This window comes from Salvelinus alpinus, chromosome 22 (assembly GCF_045679555.1).
Source record: "Salvelinus alpinus chromosome 22, SLU_Salpinus.1, whole genome shotgun sequence".
Lineage (NCBI taxonomy): Eukaryota > Metazoa > Chordata > Actinopteri > Salmoniformes > Salmonidae > Salvelinus > Salvelinus alpinus.
The window spans coordinates 10525245-10543402 of NC_092107.1; the positions used below are offsets into that span (position 1 = coordinate 10525245).

At 42.3% G+C, this 18158-nt stretch overlaps 1 protein-coding gene across 15 annotated transcripts in view; it reads right to left on the bottom strand.

The window, feature by feature from the left end:
- Nucleotides 1-18158, bottom strand: part of LOC139549698 (E3 ubiquitin-protein ligase TRIP12) — a 78601-nt gene that overhangs the window by 32419 nt on the left and 28024 nt on the right. For 7 of the 15 annotated variants that reach the window (XM_071360363.1, XM_071360372.1, XM_071360368.1 and 4 more), the window contains 4 exons: nt 12175-12321; nt 11584-11709; nt 10565-11352; nt 8437-8542 (listed from right to left, as the gene is read on the bottom strand). In XM_071360363.1, the coding sequence (XP_071216464.1) occupies nt 8437-8542; nt 10565-11352; nt 11584-11709; nt 12175-12272 (1118 nt within the window). In that variant the 5' untranslated portion in view covers nt 12273-12321. The remainder of the gene's footprint in view (nt 1-8436; nt 8543-10564; nt 11353-11583; nt 11710-12174; nt 12322-18158) is intronic. The other 8 variants (XM_071360373.1, XM_071360369.1, XM_071360366.1 and 5 more) reach the window with 3 other exon arrangements.

Below are 18158 nucleotides of genomic sequence, written 5' to 3' on the forward strand. Positions count from 1 at the left end.
TCTCTGAGTGGAACACCGTACCTTCAGGCTCTGATCAGGCCCTACACCCAAACAAGGGCACTGCGTTCATCCACCTCTGGCCTGCTCGCCTCCCTACCTCTGAGGAAGTACAGTTCCCGCTCAGCCCAGTCAAAACTGTTCGCTGCTCTGGCACCCCAATGGTGGAACAAACTCCCCCACGACGCCAGGTCAGCGGAGTCAATCACCACCTTCCGGAGACACCTGAAACCCCACCTCTTTAAGGAATACCTAGGATAGGATAAAGTAATCCTTCTAACCCCCCCCCCCCTTAAAAGAGTTAGATGCACTATTGTAAAGTGGTTGTTCCACTGGATATCATAAGGTGAATGCACCAATTTGTAAGTCGCTCTGGATAAGAGCGTCTGCTAAATGACTTAAATGTAAATGTAAATGAACAGAACTCTATCTACAGCACTTTCCCTGACAGGGAGTGAGATTTCAGAAATCTTGGCCTCTGGTCCCAGGTCAGTTTTAATGTCCCTGTGAATGCTATGAGGATACAAACACTGCCTACACCTTCCTCTAGATGTCAGTAAGTGGTGACAATTTGAATGGAGTCGATTGCGCAATCAGGGCCCGTATAAAACAGAAAAGACCGGAAGTAGCTTTCTTTTGGATCCTGCGCTGGACGCATGAAGGGCGTCGGACCGACCCCTTTCCAAGCCTTGGTTTAGCCAGTAATATATCGCCGGTCATGTTTTTACTTGTTATAGGTGTTAAAAACATCATAAGGTAGTTAATTTAAACCGTTTTATAGCAATTTATATCCGTTTAGTGCGATTTTGAGGCATTTATTTGAGACCCTCTTCCATGAGCTGGGCACGTTTCCTGTACATACCGAACGTTATTGGCCATTTCGACGGGACAAGAGGACATCTTTCGACCAAAAGACGATTAGACCGGAGAAAGGATACATTGCCCAAGATACTGATGGAAGAACAGCTCACAGTAAGAACTATTTATGATGATAAATCGCTGTTCTGTTGAAAATTTTTAAACGCATATATCGCCATTTTGTTATGTGTAGCTTCGCTTGGCGGACCCGGTATTGCACAGTAAGGATAATTTTTGAAATGTAAGTCAGCGATTGCATTAAGAACTAATTTGTCTTTCGATTCCTGTCAACCCTGTATTTTTTTGTCAAGTTTATGATTAGCTATCGATTAGACTAGATCACTCTCAAAAATAGCGCCCGACATTTTCAGGCCAGTTTTGCTACTATTCTCATTGTATAACCACGTTTTTTTATGGCTAAATATGCACATTTTCGAACAAACTCTATATGTATGTTGTAATATGATGTTACAGGACTGTCATCGGAAAAATTCTGAGAAGGTTAGTGAAAAAATTAATATATTTTTGGTGATCATAACGTTATCGCTCCCGTTGCCTTAGATTCATGCTGGGGTAACGTTTGCACATGTGGTATGCTAATATAACGATTTGTGTTTTCGCTGTAAAACGCTAAGAAAATCTGAAATATTGTCTGAATTCACAACATCTGTGTCTTTCCATTGCTATGCTTTGTCTATTTTTATGATGAGTAAATTGGTAATACACGTTGCTCTCTGTATTTATTCTAGTCGAGTTGTGATGGTGGGTGCAATTGTAAACTATGATTTCTACCTGAAATATGCAAATTTTTCTAACAAAAACTATCCTATACAATAAATATGTTATCAGACTGTCATCTGATGAGGTTTTTTCTTGGTTAGTGGCTATCAATATCTTTATTTGGCCGAATTGGTGATAGCTACTGGTGGAGAGAAAAAATGGTGGACAAAGAAAAATGGTGTCTTTTGCTAACGTGGTTAGCTAATAGATTTACATATTGTGTCTTCCCTGTAAAACATTTTAAAAATCAGAAATGATTGCTGGATTCACAAGAAGTGGATCTTTCATCTGGTATCTTGGACTTGTGATTGAATGATATTTAGATGCTACTATTTACTTGTGACGCTATGCTAGCTATGCTATTCAGCTTTTTTACTGGTGGGGGGTGGGGGGTGCTCCCGGATCCGGGTTTCTGACTCGGTAGAAGTTAACTAGTAAATAGTAGCCTACAGCAAAGTGTGTTTAAATAATTTCTAACTTGTTAACAATTTCTGCTAGTTCCTTTTTGCTACCATGTGGGTTTTAGCTTGCTTGAGCCTGCTAACTGAAATGTTAATTCACCTGTTTACATACATGTTTCATTTTAAAACATCTTACAAAGAGGTTGTTTAATCTAACTGCTTAACTTTTTATCTGTACATAAAATTGTATTTCTCTCTCTTTTTTTCTCATCTTTACAGGAAAATGCCACAGGCACTATCTGATGTGTGGAGACATTTCACTGCAGCTAATGTAGAAGGAAAAGGTATGTACATTTGTAAATACTGTGCCAAATCATATGTGAAGAATGCAACAACGATGCAGAATCATCTGGCCAAGTGCATAAAGTTCCCTCAGCGCTCACAACAAGCAACCTCTGTCCTCTACTTCTATTCGAGGTGAAAATTATGAATCAGACACCTTATAGATAGCAACAGCTCATGGCCATCCTGGAATCAGATTTTATTTTTTGACTGAATGGAGGAACGTAGTCCAAGAAATGCTGATGAATGTCTTGCTCAAACTGTGTTTGCAACTGGTTCACCTCTGATGCTCACAGGCAATGTGTATTGGAAGAGATTTATGAATGTTCTTCGCCCAGCATACACCCCCATCTACTCATTTGCAGAGTTCAACAGAGTTCAAGTGAAGGTCAAGAAAACCATAGAGAAAGCAGACTATTGCAAACATCTCTGATAGGTGATCGAATGTTGGTGGGCAAGGAATAAACTACATAATCTCCACCCCTCAACCAGTATTCTACAAGAGCCTAAACACAAGGGACAACAGAGACACCAGTCTCTACATTGCAGATGAGCTGAAGGCAGTCATCTATGACCTTGGACCACAGAAAGTATTTGCACTGGTGACAGAAAAAGCAGCAAACATGAAGGCTGCTTGGTCTAAAGTGGAGGAGTCCTACCCTCACATCACACCGATTGGCTGTGCTGCTCATGCATTGAATCTGCTCCTCAAGGACATCATAGCACTGAAAACAATGGATACACTCTACAAGAGAGCCAAGGAAATGGTTAGTTATGTGAAGGGTCATTAAGTTAAAGCAGCAATCTACCTCAACAAGCAAAGTGAGAAGAATAAGAGCACTACATTGAAGCTGCCAAGCCACACCCGTTGGGGTGGTGTTGTCATGTTTGACAGTCTCCTGGAGGGGAAGGAGTTTCTCCCAGAAATGGCTATATATATATATATATATACACAGTCTGCCGATATGGACAGCCCCATCAAGAGGATCCTCCTGGATGATGTATTTTGGGAGAGAGTGGTAAGCAGCCTGAAACCTATAGCAGTAGCCATTGCACGGATTGAGGGAGATAATGCCATCCTGTCTGATGTTCAGACTCTGCTTGCAGATGTAAGAAGAAATCCGTACTGTCCTGCCCACTTCACGGTTGCTCCAGGCAGAGGAAACTGCAGTTCTGAAATATATCAAAAAGCGTGAAGACTTCTGAGGTGTGTATGGCCTTCAGGCAGCATACATGTTGGACCCCAAGTATGCTGGCAAGAGCATCCTGTCTGGTGCAGAGATCAACAAGGCCTATGGTGTCATCACAACCGTGTCTTGCCACCTTGGCCTGGATGAAGGCAAGGTTTTTGTCAGTCTGGCGAAGTACACTTCCAAGCAAGGGCTTTGGGATGGAGATGCAATATGGTAGTCGTTCCAACATCTCATCAGCCACCTGGTGGAAGGAACTTTGTGGATCTGAGGCTCTTCCCCTGTTGCCTCCCATCATCCTGCAAATCCTCCCAACATCAGCCACTTCAGAGCACAACTGGTCCTTGTCTAGGAACACACACACACACCAAAGCACGCAACAGGCTGACCAATACAAGGGTTGAAAAATTTGAGACTTTTTGAGCCTGACAACAAGCCATCCTCAACAAGGTTGGAAAGTGACAGTGAAGATGAGTCCTCAGAGTCTGATGTTCAAGAAGTGGACATTGAGGAGGTCCAGGGAGAAGACATGGAAGCCTGAGAGGTAGACAACCAAAGCTTTAGTTTCTAGACTACTATTTCACAGATGTATGTTGAAAACATTTTTGGGAGATGGGATGGATCATTGGGGATCACTCAATATTCACTTTTGTTGTTCTTTGAAAATCATCCCATGTGAAGAGTCAACTAAATTAATTACAGTTAAATTCATTTTTTTTTTTTTTCTATTGGAAGGATTTCATAATTTGCAATTATGTCTACTTATGATAAACCTTTTACCTTATGTTTGTCTCCACATGATATGGTCAATATCCAACGCAAAAAAAAACACCTACATTTAAATGGTATTAATTCCCATTTGCATATATTTCCGTTAATTCCCATGGGAAGTTTCCACCACTGAATATTCCAAAACATGCAACCTTAATGTTCACATACAGACATGCAGGTAACCACAACAAGCATGTTTACGTTCCTGAATGGTGTAACTGTCCAGAGGAAAATATACATTTAAAAAAGTGATATATATTATATATATATATATATATTCTGTTAACGCATACCAAAACAATGTTGTCGACTCATCCTATACTCGTATGTGACCACAGAAGAAATTGTGGGAAAAAAAGAAACTTAATTCCAAAAGGTGGGGTTTTGGAAGGAAAATTATCACTCAGTGTATTAAAAAATATATATTTGTTAGAAATCCAGAAACACTGGACATTTAACTTGAAGGAATAATCCACCCAAAACCACAAATTCCTATGAGTTAGTGTTAAATAACACTAATGTGAGAATTATGTTTTCGGCGATGACATTTTTCTTTTTGTCATTATAATAAAGGTTGGTAGCAACATGTGAAAAATGTTGTAGAAATCTGTTGCAGCGCAAGTCGACTACAAAATCTCTCTTGGCTGGCTATGTAGCTAGCAAGCAAATGTAGCTACACACGATAATACCAAAGCTAATATTAGCATGTGAAGTAGCTAGCCAGCTGTAAAATTGACAAACTGCACTCTGACCATGTCCAACCTGCAGATTGTCTGCCTCAAGGAGGGGGGTTGAAGTTGCTATGCCACGGCACGTACCCATATACAGTGGCTTGTGAAAGTATTCACCCCCTTGACATTTTCCTATTTTGTTGCCTTACAACCTGGAATTAAAATATATTTTTGGGGGGTTTGTATCATTTGATTTACACAACATGCCTACCACTTTGAAGATGCAAAATATTTTTTATTGTGAAACAAACAAGAAATAAGCCCAAAAAACAAAAACTTGAGCGTGCATGACTATTCACCCCTCAAAGTTGTAGAGCTACCTTTAGCAGCAATTACAGCTGCAAGTCTCTTGGGGTATGTCTCTATAAGCTTGGCACATCTAGCCACTGGGATTTTTGGCCATTCTTCAAGGCAAAACTGCTACAAATCCTTCAAGTTGCATGGGTTCTGCTGGTGTACAGCCATCTTTAAGTCATTGAGGTCTGGGCTTTGACTAGGCCATTCCAAGACATTTAAATGTTTCCTCTTAAACCACTCAAGTGTTGCTTTAGCAGTAAGCTTAGGGTCATTGTCCTGCTGGAAGGTGAACCACCGCCCCAGTCTCAAATCTCTGGAAGACTGAAACAGGTTTCCCTCAAGAATTTCCCTGTATTGAACGCCATCCATCATTCCTTCAATTCTGACCAGTTTCCCAGTCCCGGCCGATGAAAAACATCCCCACAGCATGATGCTGCCACCACCATGCTTCACTGTAGGGATGGTGTTCTCGGGAGATGAGACGTGTTGGGTTTGCACCAGACATAGCGTTTTCCTTAATGGCCAAAAATCTCAATTTTAGTCTGATCTGAACAGAGTACCTTCTTCCATATGTTTGGGGAGTCTCCCACATGCCTTATGGCAAACACCATTGCTTATTTTTTTCTTTAAGCAATGTCTTTTTCTGTACACTCTTCCGTAAAGCCCAGCTCTGTGGAGTGTACGGCTTAAAGTGGTACAGATACTCCAATCTCCGCTGTGGAGCTTTGCAGCTCCTTCAGGCTTATCTTTGGTCTCTTTGTTTCCTCTGATTAATGCCGTCCTTGCCTGGTCCGTGAGTTTTGGTGGGCGGCCATCTCTTGGCAGGTTTGTTGTGGTGCCATATTCTTTCATTTTTTAAATAATGGATTTAAATGGTGCTCCGTGGGATGTTCAAAGTTTTGGATATTTTTTTTATTTTATTTTTTATAACCCAACCCTGATCTGTACTTCTCCACAACTTTGTCCATGACCTGTTTGGAGAGCTCCTTGGTCTTTATGGTGCTGCTTGCTTGGTGGTGTTGCAGACTCTGGGGCCTTTTAGAACAGGTATACACACACACACACACTGTGTAGAAATATACACAAACAGTTGAAGTCAGAAGTTTACATACACCTTAACCAAATACATTTAAACTCAGTTTCACAATTCCTGACATTTAATCCAAGTAAAAATTCCCTGTCTTAGGTCAGTCAATCACCCCTTTATTTTAAGAATGTGAAATGTCAGAATAATAGTAGAGAATGATTTATTTCAGCTTTTATTTCTTTCATCACATTCCCAGTGGGTCAGCAGTTTACATACACTCAATTAGTATTTGGTAGCATTTCCTTAATTTTTTAACTTGGGTCAAACGTTTAAACCAAAATTATAGTTTGTTAACAACAAATTTGTGGAGTGGTTGAAAAACGAGTTTTAATGACTCCAACCGAAGTGTTTCAACCACTCCACAAAATTCTTGTTAACAACCTACGGTTTTGGCAAGTCGGTTTACCTAAGGTTTTGGCAAGTCAGATTATTTCACTGTATCACAATTCCAGTGGATCAGAAGTTTACATACATTAAGTTGACTGTGCCTTTAAACAGCTTGGAAAATTCCAGAAAATGTCATGGCTTTAGAAGCTTCTGATAAGCTAATTGACATCATTTGAGTCAATTGGAGGTTTACCTGTGGATGTATTTAAAGGCCTACCTTCAAACTCAGTGCCTCTTTGCTTGACATCATGGAAAAATCTAAAGAAATCAGCAAAGACCCCAGAATTGTTTCCAAGAACTCAGAAAAAAAAAAAAATTGTAGACCTCCACAAGTCTGGTTCATCCTTGGGAGCAATTTCCAAACGCCTGAAGGTACCACGTTCATCTGTACAAACAATAGTACGCAAGTATAAACACCATGGGACCACGTAGCCGTCATACTACTCAGGAAGGAGAAGCGTTCTGTCTCCTAGAGATGAACGTACTTGGGTGTGAAAAGTACAAATCAATCCCAGAACAGCAAAGAACCTTGTGAAGATGCTGGAGGAAACATGTACAAAGGTATCTAGATCCACAGTAAAACGAGTCCTATATCGACATAACCTGAAAGGCCACTCAGCAAGGAAGAAGCCACTGCTCCAAAACCGCCATAAAAAAGCCAGACTATGGTTTGCAACTGCACAGGGGGACAAAGATCATACTTTTTGGAGAAATGTCCTCTGTTCTGATGAAACAAAAATAGAACTGTTTGGCCATAATGACCATCATTTAGTTTGGAGGAAAAAGGGGGAGGCTTGCAACCCGAAGAACACCATCCCAACCATGAAGCACAGGGGTGGCAGCATCATGTTGTGGGGGTGCTTTGCTGCAGGAGGGACTGGTGCACTTCACATAACAGATGGCATCATGAGGAAGGACAATTATGTGAATATATTGAAGCAACATCTCAAGACATTAGTCAGGAAGTCAAAGCTTGGTCGCAAATGGGTCTTCCAAATGGACAATGACCCCAAGCATACTTCCGAAGTTGTGTAAAAATGGCTTAAGGACAACAAAGTCAAGGTATTGGAGTGGCCATCACAAAACCATGTCCTCAATCCCATAGAATATTTGTTTGGCAGAACTGAAAAAGTGTGTGTGAGCAAGGAGGCCTACAAACCTGACTCAGTTACACCAGCTCTGTCAGGAGGAATGGGCCAAAATTCATCCAAATTATTGTGGGAAGCTTGTGGAGGGCCAACCGAAACATTTGACCCAAGTTAACTTGTTTGGGATAGGGGGCAACATTTTCACTTTTGGATGAATAGCATGCCCAGAGTGAACTGCCTCCTCCTCAGTCCCAGATGCTAATATATGCATATTATTATTAGTATTGGATAGAAAACTCTGAAGTTTCTAAGACTGTTTGAATGATGTCTGTGAGTATAACAGAACTCATATGGCAGGCAAAAACCTGAGAAAAAATCCAAACAGGAAGTGGGAAATCTGAGGTTTGTCGTTTCTGAACTCACCCCTATCGAATACACAGTGGGATATGGGTCTTTAGACTGGAGAAGTTGAGAGATGACATTGAGAGCAGTGTGAGGCTGTAGTACCTGGTGCTGGCGCAGGAGCCCGTGGTCTTCTGACGGGTGCTCCGCCGAAAGCTGGGGAGCTCTGCTGGAGGAGACTCGCTGCGCTTCTTAGTGGACTTCCTCAAACCTGATGAGAGAAACAAGGAGCCAATGAGTAAACAGCCAAGGCTAAAGAGGATAAACCACAGTGATAGTGGGCCACACAAGGTGTTAGATTGCGCTATCAGGATAACCAGGTTATCCATTTCCATCAGTTAAAAGGAATTATTTGTTTGCAAATGATTAAGCTACGCAGGCGCACCTTTCTATAATGTTGGTTTAGTCTACAACCATTACTAACCAACTGGTGGCTTAGATATTCCACCCAACCTGAACTGTTTGGACACTGATAACCAGTGTTTTTCCCAGTAGATAAACTGGAATTTCAGTTTAATACCTCCAGTTTTTTAAAAAGTGTTTTTTTAAACCCCAAACCTGGTTTTAACTGAAGCCAGCCACCGTGGCTAAATAGAGTAATAGTTAGTGGTTGACAAGTGACATAACGGTCAAATGCAAGGACTGGTTCAGAGGGGGTCGGCACCAGTCACTCATAACAGTAAGAGCCACCCAGGGAGGACAGTCATACACTGACAGCTCTGGTGTTTCTCAGTCGAGAGCCCAGTGCCACAGACGCTGGGAGAGTATAAATAGCCTCTCTCACTAGTACAGACCTAGAACAGAACAACCTTCATGCTAAACCTGAGGGTCCCAACACAGAGTGCAAAGACATGACGACGACTGACCTATTCCCAACACACATACAATACAGGGGCTGTCAACAGACAAGTAGTCACAAACGCAACCACACACACCCCTCACCCATTAACCCAAGTAACACCACCAGTTACCCAACAGAAGAATCCAAATGGCATTGTATTGTTGCTACAGCAGAAAGCCTGTTGCGCACCATCACAGCTACACCTCATACCCCACCATGCAATCTGGCTTACTCACCATTATAGCAGCAGAGTCCACAGAGACTGAGAATATATGTTGAGTGTGTGTGTGACAGCGTGCACTAGAAGTGACAATCTGTGCCCCTCCCTACTTAATAAAAGTGGGTGAATCACTCTCTGCTCCCCTCCCCAGTGAGAACCTGACGCTTGCTAGTCAACCGGCAGGGCGGTCTGGTCAGGACCTCTCAGAGCGGGCACATGTTTGGAGCTGGGCCCTGTGGCAGCGTGCCTAGTGCCTAGCCTCGGTCACCATCTTAGATCCCCAACCCAGAACACATTGACCCACCGCTGAACCACTGATCATCTTCCACTCGCCCGCATGCACTACATTCGTGACACCTTCCCCCTAACCCACCTATGAGCTTTAAACTCAAACTGTATGAGACTATGGACATTTGGAGCCATGCAGTCATTCAATTCTTCAAAACACACCACAGCAGCGGACTGACAATCCTACACTACAACTCCCACAACGCATCGCCGTGGTGTGACCTCTGTAACCTCAGGACTGATTGTGTCTGATCTGACAGCAAAAGTATTTTAAATGCCTCCGAGCACATTAGCTAGCCCTTACCACCTACCCAACACCTGAGGGGCTGTAGTGAATCAGTGTCCTTCCTTTACAAAATATCCATTTGCGCCACAGTCCAACAGGCTACAGTTGAGCCACCAGCCGAGCCACTACCCCGTGATGCTAATCCAGACACTAAACATTGAAAGGTTAGGGCCAAAAGGGAACAAAGAAGAGAATTGGGACTGCCTATATCAGTTACACTTGTGTCGTGGGAGTTTATCCGCAAGGTTATGTCCATGCATGTTTATGAGCACTGACTGTCTGCGCAGGGTTAATCCCCGCATGGAGTGTGTGGTGGAGTGGAGTGTGCCTGGCATGAGAACCCCGGCAGCAGCAGGTCCCAGTGCAGAGTGAGTTTCTGTAACTGACGCCGCAACAGGGGTCCTGTCCCTGTGACATTTAATCCCGAAGAGTAACCTCCACCAGAGCCCCTACAGAGCACCATGCCGAACCCTACAAAGGCAGCAATGCTTTGACCCTGGCTGGCTGACCATTACAAATATGAGCACCTCAAACCCAACTCTCCCTTGGTTGAAAGGAAATGGTGCACAGGTATGCGGAGAGGGCGGGACAGACTCACTTGCTAGTTTGGCTTGTAGTCCTGAGGGCCCAGGTTTGGAGGAGGTCTCGGTCTTGGAGGAGCCAGGTAGGGACAATTTGGGCTTTGGCAGGTTGACTTTGGGACTGAAGCGGGAGGCCCACTCAAACTTGGACGAGACTGCGGCTTTGGCCTGCTCCCTGTCGCGGGTGCTTCGGCGTGGGGAAGGGCTGGAGGCGGAGCGGGAGCGGCGTGCCTTGTTCTGGTCTTTGCCCTGCTTGAGCCTGGCGCCCTGCGTGGCGGTGGCGCTGTTGGCGCCGGTGGAGGAGGAGGAAGAGGTGGAGGCAGAAGAGGAGGAGTCAGTCACGGTGCTACACCCAGCTTTGGCTGAGGCGGCCGATTTCGACGCCAGCTTGGTGGGTTTTGCAGATCTGCCGTCGGTACGGTTGGGGAGGGACCCAGCAGTGCTGCTCAGACCGGGGAGGGAGTCAGCCTTCTTCCGTTTCTGGGTCGGTGAGGCCCCAGAGGCCCCGCTCTTGCTGCGGCCTGTGGGCGCGGGCAGCTCTGGAGCCAGGGATCTCTTCTTGGAGGACTTGGCAGGGCCTTTCTTGGCCTCAGTGGTATGGTCTCTGGGTGGAGGGTGGGATTTGGACTTCTTGGCTGGGGTGGGGGTGTAGGTGTTGTTGAGGTCAGGTGCAGAACTTCTCTTCAACCCTCGGGTGGTGCCTTCACTCTTGGATTGGTGGCCTGTTGGCTCTCGCTCGGATGTCCCTGGGGCCTCTGGGTCGTCTTGTAGCACAAATGAGGCCACAGACAGTGACAGACTGCTACTGCCAGGACGGTGGAGGAGAGAAAGAGAGAACCTTTTAGCACAGTTTCCAAACTGGAAAGACAAAGCGATCAAGTACAATGCTTCCATTCAATTAATTTAGGCATAGAGTGAATAGCCAAGGGCGCAATAGATAGAAAATAAACCATATTTAAAACACATTTTTATTTAAGTGCAATTGTCAAAAGCAGACCCCACAAACACATAGTGAGAGCTAAGGAAAGAGGGGTACCTTCTTGAGCTGTGCCCCCTGGACTGGCCAGAGGATGAGCTGGGTGTGGCTTTGGAAGCCTTAGATTTAGGTCTTCTACTTTCAGGAGGGGAATTTGTTTTATGTTTTACCTGCTCTGACTGCAACCTGTAAGGTTGGGAATTAAAGAGCAAGTGAGTGTGGGTTTTGTGTAATCACTCCATATCATGAATAAAATACTTAGTTATTCCCCTATCATTGTTCACCCATCCTGTACTGCTCCAAGGAATGCCTCTGTACAACACTGTGCAAAAACAACCTATATGTAGGTGTACTGTTAGATTAATATAAAATACCCCACAAAGCTTTTCCTTTCACTTAAACACATTGGAAAAGCTTAAGAAATATTTAGAAACAGAATGAACGTTATCAGCTCCAGCTCTGATAAGGTTTAGGCCCTTAAAGTTCTAATATCAATGGTGAATAGGAAAAATGGCAGCCATTTTGAGAAAAGTAGAGAAGACTATACAGTAGAGAACAGCTTCAAGCATGCCCTCACATGTTCAAACATACAAGCAGAATCCAAAAAACAACACAAACGAGAAAGTTATTAAAATGTGCTGGGTGGCTTACCTTCCCGCGACTGTATGGTCTTGTGGCTGGGCCGCAGCAGTGTTCCTCTGTGAACGGCGCAGTGACCCCCCTGGATTGGAATTAGGCCGGTTGGACATTGGCACCTCTCTCCTGAAGGGACATACCCTTTCTAGACACTACCATTCACTAGAGAGAAAAGAAAAACATCAGATCGTGGGTGAGACATCAGGATGTGTGATATATTCCAAAACCAAGTAAAATACAATTAACATGTGTTGGTGGTGGCTGTTGATGCCATCAATGCTGCAGTTTGGGAGAAAATAAAAAATATTTTAAAAATAGCCCCTCAACCCCACATTATCACTCTCAAAACCACATTGGCTGCGTTTACAGGCAGCCCAACGCCGATCTTTTTTTCAATCATTTTGGATCAATCAGATCAGAAAGATATCTAATGTGATTGGTCAAAAGACCAATTAGTGGAAAATCGTATTACTCACGTTACACATTACCATTTGTTTGGCGGCAGCACAGGGTAGCCCGCGAGATCAATGAGCCTCAAGCCAAAATGCATCACACGGCTACATACATCTCTGAAATCTAATCAGCCCAAATATAGAGGGCGGATTGATCCAAACAGAGACAATGACGACAGGCCCAAAATGACTGTCCACAACAAACTAAACGACGCAGATTTTTTTTTGAATCGCAAGATCACATAAGCCAACACATCTAGGCTAAGTATTATCCTGGGAACATGAAGAGACATACACTGAACAAAAATATAAAACGCAACATGTAAAGTGCTGGTCTCAGGTTTCATGAGCTGAAATAAAAGATGCCAGAAATGTTCCATATGCACAAAAAGCTTATCTCTAAAATGTTGTGCACTACTTTGTTTACATCCCTGTTAGTGAGCATTTTATCCTTTGTCAAGATAATCAAGACAGGTGTGACAAATTAACTGATTAAAAAGCATGATCACTACAGAGGTGCACCTTGTGCTGGGGACAATAAAAGGCAACTAAAATGTGCAGTTGTGTCACACAGATAATTTACTGGCCATTTGTCTACCATAAGCCGCCTCCAACATTTTAGAGAATTTGGCAGTACGTACAACCGGCCTTACAACCGCAGACCACGTGTAACCACGCCAGCCCAAGACCTCCACATCTGGCTCCTTCACCTACAGGTGTGTCAGGAGAGGTGCAGAGGAGTATTTCTGTCTGCAATAAAGCCCTTGTGGGGAAAAACAAATTCTGATTGACCGCGCCCTGCGCCCCTGCCCAGTCATGTGAAATCCATAGATTAGACCCTTATGAATTTATTTCAATTGACTGATTTCCTTATAAAGAACCGTAAAATCTTTGAAATTGTTGCATGTTGCATTTATATTTTTGTTCAGTATAGATTAGAACAGAGAGAACAGCCACCAATTGTCCTAAGTCTACATCGTCTCCAGGTCACTGGGGGTATCCCATTACTAAGAGTCTGCGGGTATGCTTGTCATAGCCAATCACTGAAGAAAGCATACAGAGTCTTCGGAGAACCAACTCAGTGTTCCATGCACCTACTGCCACCATTTCCTTTCTCAACAAAAGTGGGGTTGGTGTGTTGGGGAGTAGGGTCATGAAATACAGGGGTAACAATACACAATGGAGTGGGTGCATATATCATTACACAAAATAAGCATACTTTCGCCCTCCCCTGCTGCAGTGGTGAATATGACCAGCTAGACCAGCTGAGGACGTTTTGCCTGACAGGGTCATGAAAATGTGCATCTATGGGGCAAAGGCTGTGTTTTACAATTGTTTCTAGCTATCTGATCTTTCAATAGCAAGAATGTGCCATGTGGAGAAATGTAGGTGGCTTGTTTCAGCTAGTTGTGTCTTGTTCTTGATAGTAGAGGTCAACCAAATATGATTTTTCAATGCAGATAGCGATTATTGGAGGACCAAAAAAAGCAGATAAAAAAAAAGATATATTCAAAATAAATAAGAGCTGCTGGCAAATGCAGGAAAGTGCTGTTTGAATGAATGATTACGAACCTGGTGCTGCCAACCACCGCTCAGTCAGACTGCTCTATCAAATACCACATCTTAGACTTAATTATAATAAACACACAGAAATACGAGCCTTAGGTCATTAATATGGTCAAATCCGGAAACAATCATTTCGAAAACAAAACGTTTATTCTTTCAGTGAAATACGGAACCGTTCCGTATTTTATCGAACGGGTGGCAACCCTAAGTCTAAATGTTGCTGTTACATTGCACAACCTTCAATGTTATGTCATAATTATGTAAAATTCTGGCAAATTAATTATGGTCTTCACAGTTCGCAACAAGCCAGGCGGCCCAAACGGCTGCATATACCCTGACTCTGCTTACACTGAACGCAAGAGAAGTGACACAATTTCCATAGTTAATAATGCCTGCTAACATTAATTTATTTTAACTAAATATGCAGGTTTAAAATAATATATCTGTGTATTGATTTTAATAAAGGCATTGACGTTTATGGTTACATACATTGGTGCTACGATTGTGCTTTTTTCGCAAATGCACTTTTGTTAAATCATCACCCATTTGGCAAAGTAGGCTGTGATTCGATGATAAATTAACAGACACCGCATTGATTACATGCAACGCAGGACAAGCTAGTTAAACTAGTAAATATCAACCATGTGTAGTTAACTAGTGATTATGTGAAGATTAAACTTATCTTATAAAAACAATGCTAGCTAGCAAATTACCTTGGCTCCTTGCTTCACTCGCGTAACAAGGTGGTCAGCCTGCCACGCAGTCTCCTCGTGGATTGCTATGTAAATCGGCATCCAAAAATGCCAATTACCGATTGTTATGAAAACTTGAAATCGGCACTAATTAAAAATCGGCCATTCCGATTAAATCAGTCGACCTCTACTTGATAGCATGTCTTATTTGGACTTATTTGATCTCTATGATAATATGGCTAAAATTCACTAGATAGCTAACCAAAAACTATAGATGAATTTATGTTTTCAAATAAACATTGAGACTAGGCAGTCATTGTAAATAAGAATGTTCTTAGCTGGACTTGCCTAGTTAAATAAAGGTTAAATAAAAATATATATAAATGTACATTTCACTTCAATAATCCTTTGGAGTTGACTTGTTTGCCCCGAAGATGTGCATGCATCGATATTGTTACTAAACAACCCACGCATCGACAGCCAAGTTATATTGGAGGAGAATGATTGTGATATCGTACAGGCCATGAATTCAAATCATGGGTAGGATAACTGACAGTTCCCTCCAACCTTGATATTATTGAGATACCAATGGCGTGTTCTTTGTTGTGCAAGACTCAATTCAACCCGGAATAGAAATTAAAAAACGCTCGATTTCATAAGATAAATGCTTGAAATGTTTGAATTTAATAAATTCAATAAACAATAAACATTAATGAAATGTTTGAAATTAATAAATTGACCAAATGATATTTGGAAAACTAGATATTCCCATTTGTCTTCTACCAGACAGAATGGAGGTGAGAATGCCAGAGAGGCTGAAAGTAACAGGTTAGCGGAGTACCCAATTTAATTTATTTAACCTTTATTTTGACAATGCAATGTAGGACTACTTCAACTGAAACATATTACAGAGGAACTTAACAGCCTTGAGTAAAAGTCCTAATTGGAAGGAAAGGGAGAAAATCACATTGGGAAATAGGGTCTACGTCGAGTAAAAATCAGGATACAAGACAATGTCTTATATTATGGGTGACATTCAATAATGCACTTCCAAATGAAGGTGATATGGTGTATGATGATCATGTGCGCACACACACACAAAAAAAAACTTTGTTTCAGCAGCAGTCAACTTCGAGATTCCATATTCTATAGTGAACAAAAATATAAATGCAACATTTAAGTGGTAATCCCATGTTTCATGAGCTGAAATCAAAAGATCCCAGAAATGTTCCATATGCACAAAAAGCATCTCAGTGCACAAATTTGTTTACATCCCTGTTTGTGAGCATTTCTCCTTTGACAATATAATCTATCCACCTGACAGGTGTGGCATATCAAGAAGCTGATTAAACAGCATCATTATTACAGTTGCACCTTGTGCTGTGGACAATAAAAAGTCACAAAAATATGCAGTTGACAGACAACACAATGCCACAGATGTCTCAAGTTGAGGGAGAGCACAATTGGCCACCAATAAGCCACCTCCAATGCAGTTTCAGAGAATTTGGCAGTAAGTCCAATTGGCCTCACAACTGCAGACCACATGTAACCACGCCAGCCCAGGACTTCCACATCCGACTTCTTCACCTGTGGGTACGTCTGAGTCCAGCAGACAGCTGATGAAACTGTGGGTTTGCACAACTGAAGAATTTCTGCACAAACTGTAAGAAACCGTCTCAGGGAAGATCGGTGTGCTCGTCATCCTCTCCAGGGTCTTGACATGACAGTGGTTTCGGCATTGTAACTGACTTCAGTGGGAAAATGCTCACCTTTGATGGCCCCTGGCACGCTGGAGAAGGGTGCTCTTCATGGATTAATCCCGGTTTCAACTGCACATGGAAGATGGCTGACGTGTCATCGTGTGGGCGAGCGGTTTGCTGATGTCAACATTGTGAACAGATTGCCCCATTGTAGTGGTGGGATTATGGTATGGGCAGGCATAAGATAAGGACAACAAACTGCATTTTATCAATGGCAATTTCAATGAACAGAGATACCATGATGAGATCCCGAGGCCCATTGTCGTGCCATTCATATCGCAAGGATCTGTACACAATTCCTGTACACTGAAAATGTCCCAGTTCTTCCATGGCCTGCATACTCAGCCATTTTACCCACTGAGCATGTTTGGGATGCTCTGGATCAACATATACCACACCATGTTCCAGTTCCTGCCAATATCCAGCAACTTTGCACAGCCATTGAAAAGGAGTGGGACAGCATTCCACAGGCCACAATCAACAGTCTGATCAATTGTATGCGAAGGAGATGTGTCGCGCTGCATGAGGCAAATGATGGTCACACCACATTCTGACTGGTTTTCTGATCCACACCTTTACATTTTTCTAAAAGGTAAAGACCATTCATGTGAAATCCATAGATAAAGGCCTGATGAATTTATTTCCATTGACCGATTTCCTAAAATGAACTGTAACTCAGTAGAATCTTTTAAATTGTTGGATGTTGCATTTATATTTTTCTAAAGTGTATTTTATCAAACAAATAGGCTATGTAGTGAAATAACTTAAAAGCTGACTCTTGTTTAATTGATGTACAAAAAGATATGCAGGACAAATTATATATATAACGCATTATTTTAGTGCTTGTTTGCTGTACCCACACCAAATCTCCAGTATTTTTCCATCATAGCTTGTTCTGCATATTTTTTAAATAGGGAGCCAATTAGTTTTCAACACTTATTTCCATGACTGACCAAAACCTGTTCTCATGCATCTCTTGTCATTCTGCAGCAGACATATAGTGACCAATATTTTTGGAAGATCAAATCGCAATAAAATCTCTATCGAATCCCAACACATAGAATTGTTAGTCGCAATACATATATCAGCGACTAAGTATCGTGATAATATCATATCGTGAGGTCCGTGGCAATTCCCAGCCCTAGAGTAAACACAGTAAGTTGGTAGGTAAACAAACAAGATGATTTGCAAAGAAATCTAAATTTCTGCCATTAATTATCTATACATTTCTGTAAGCAAAATATCACCATCAATTAATCACAAAAGTTCCTGTGCAAATCCACTTCAGCAAATTTCCTGTGAAATATGGCACAAAGAGAAATGAATATTTCAGGCCTAGCACTCAAAATACAGCAAGTCAAAATCCTATGCTACATAACAGTAAAGGGCCTTCACCATGTAACGTTACAGTAGCTAAACTATAATAAACACGCGAGTTTAAGTAAATATTAGTCCGATATGTATTTTCAGATTATCATGATATAGAGGTATGCTCTTTAATTACCCATTGCAAAAATGCTCATGTTAAG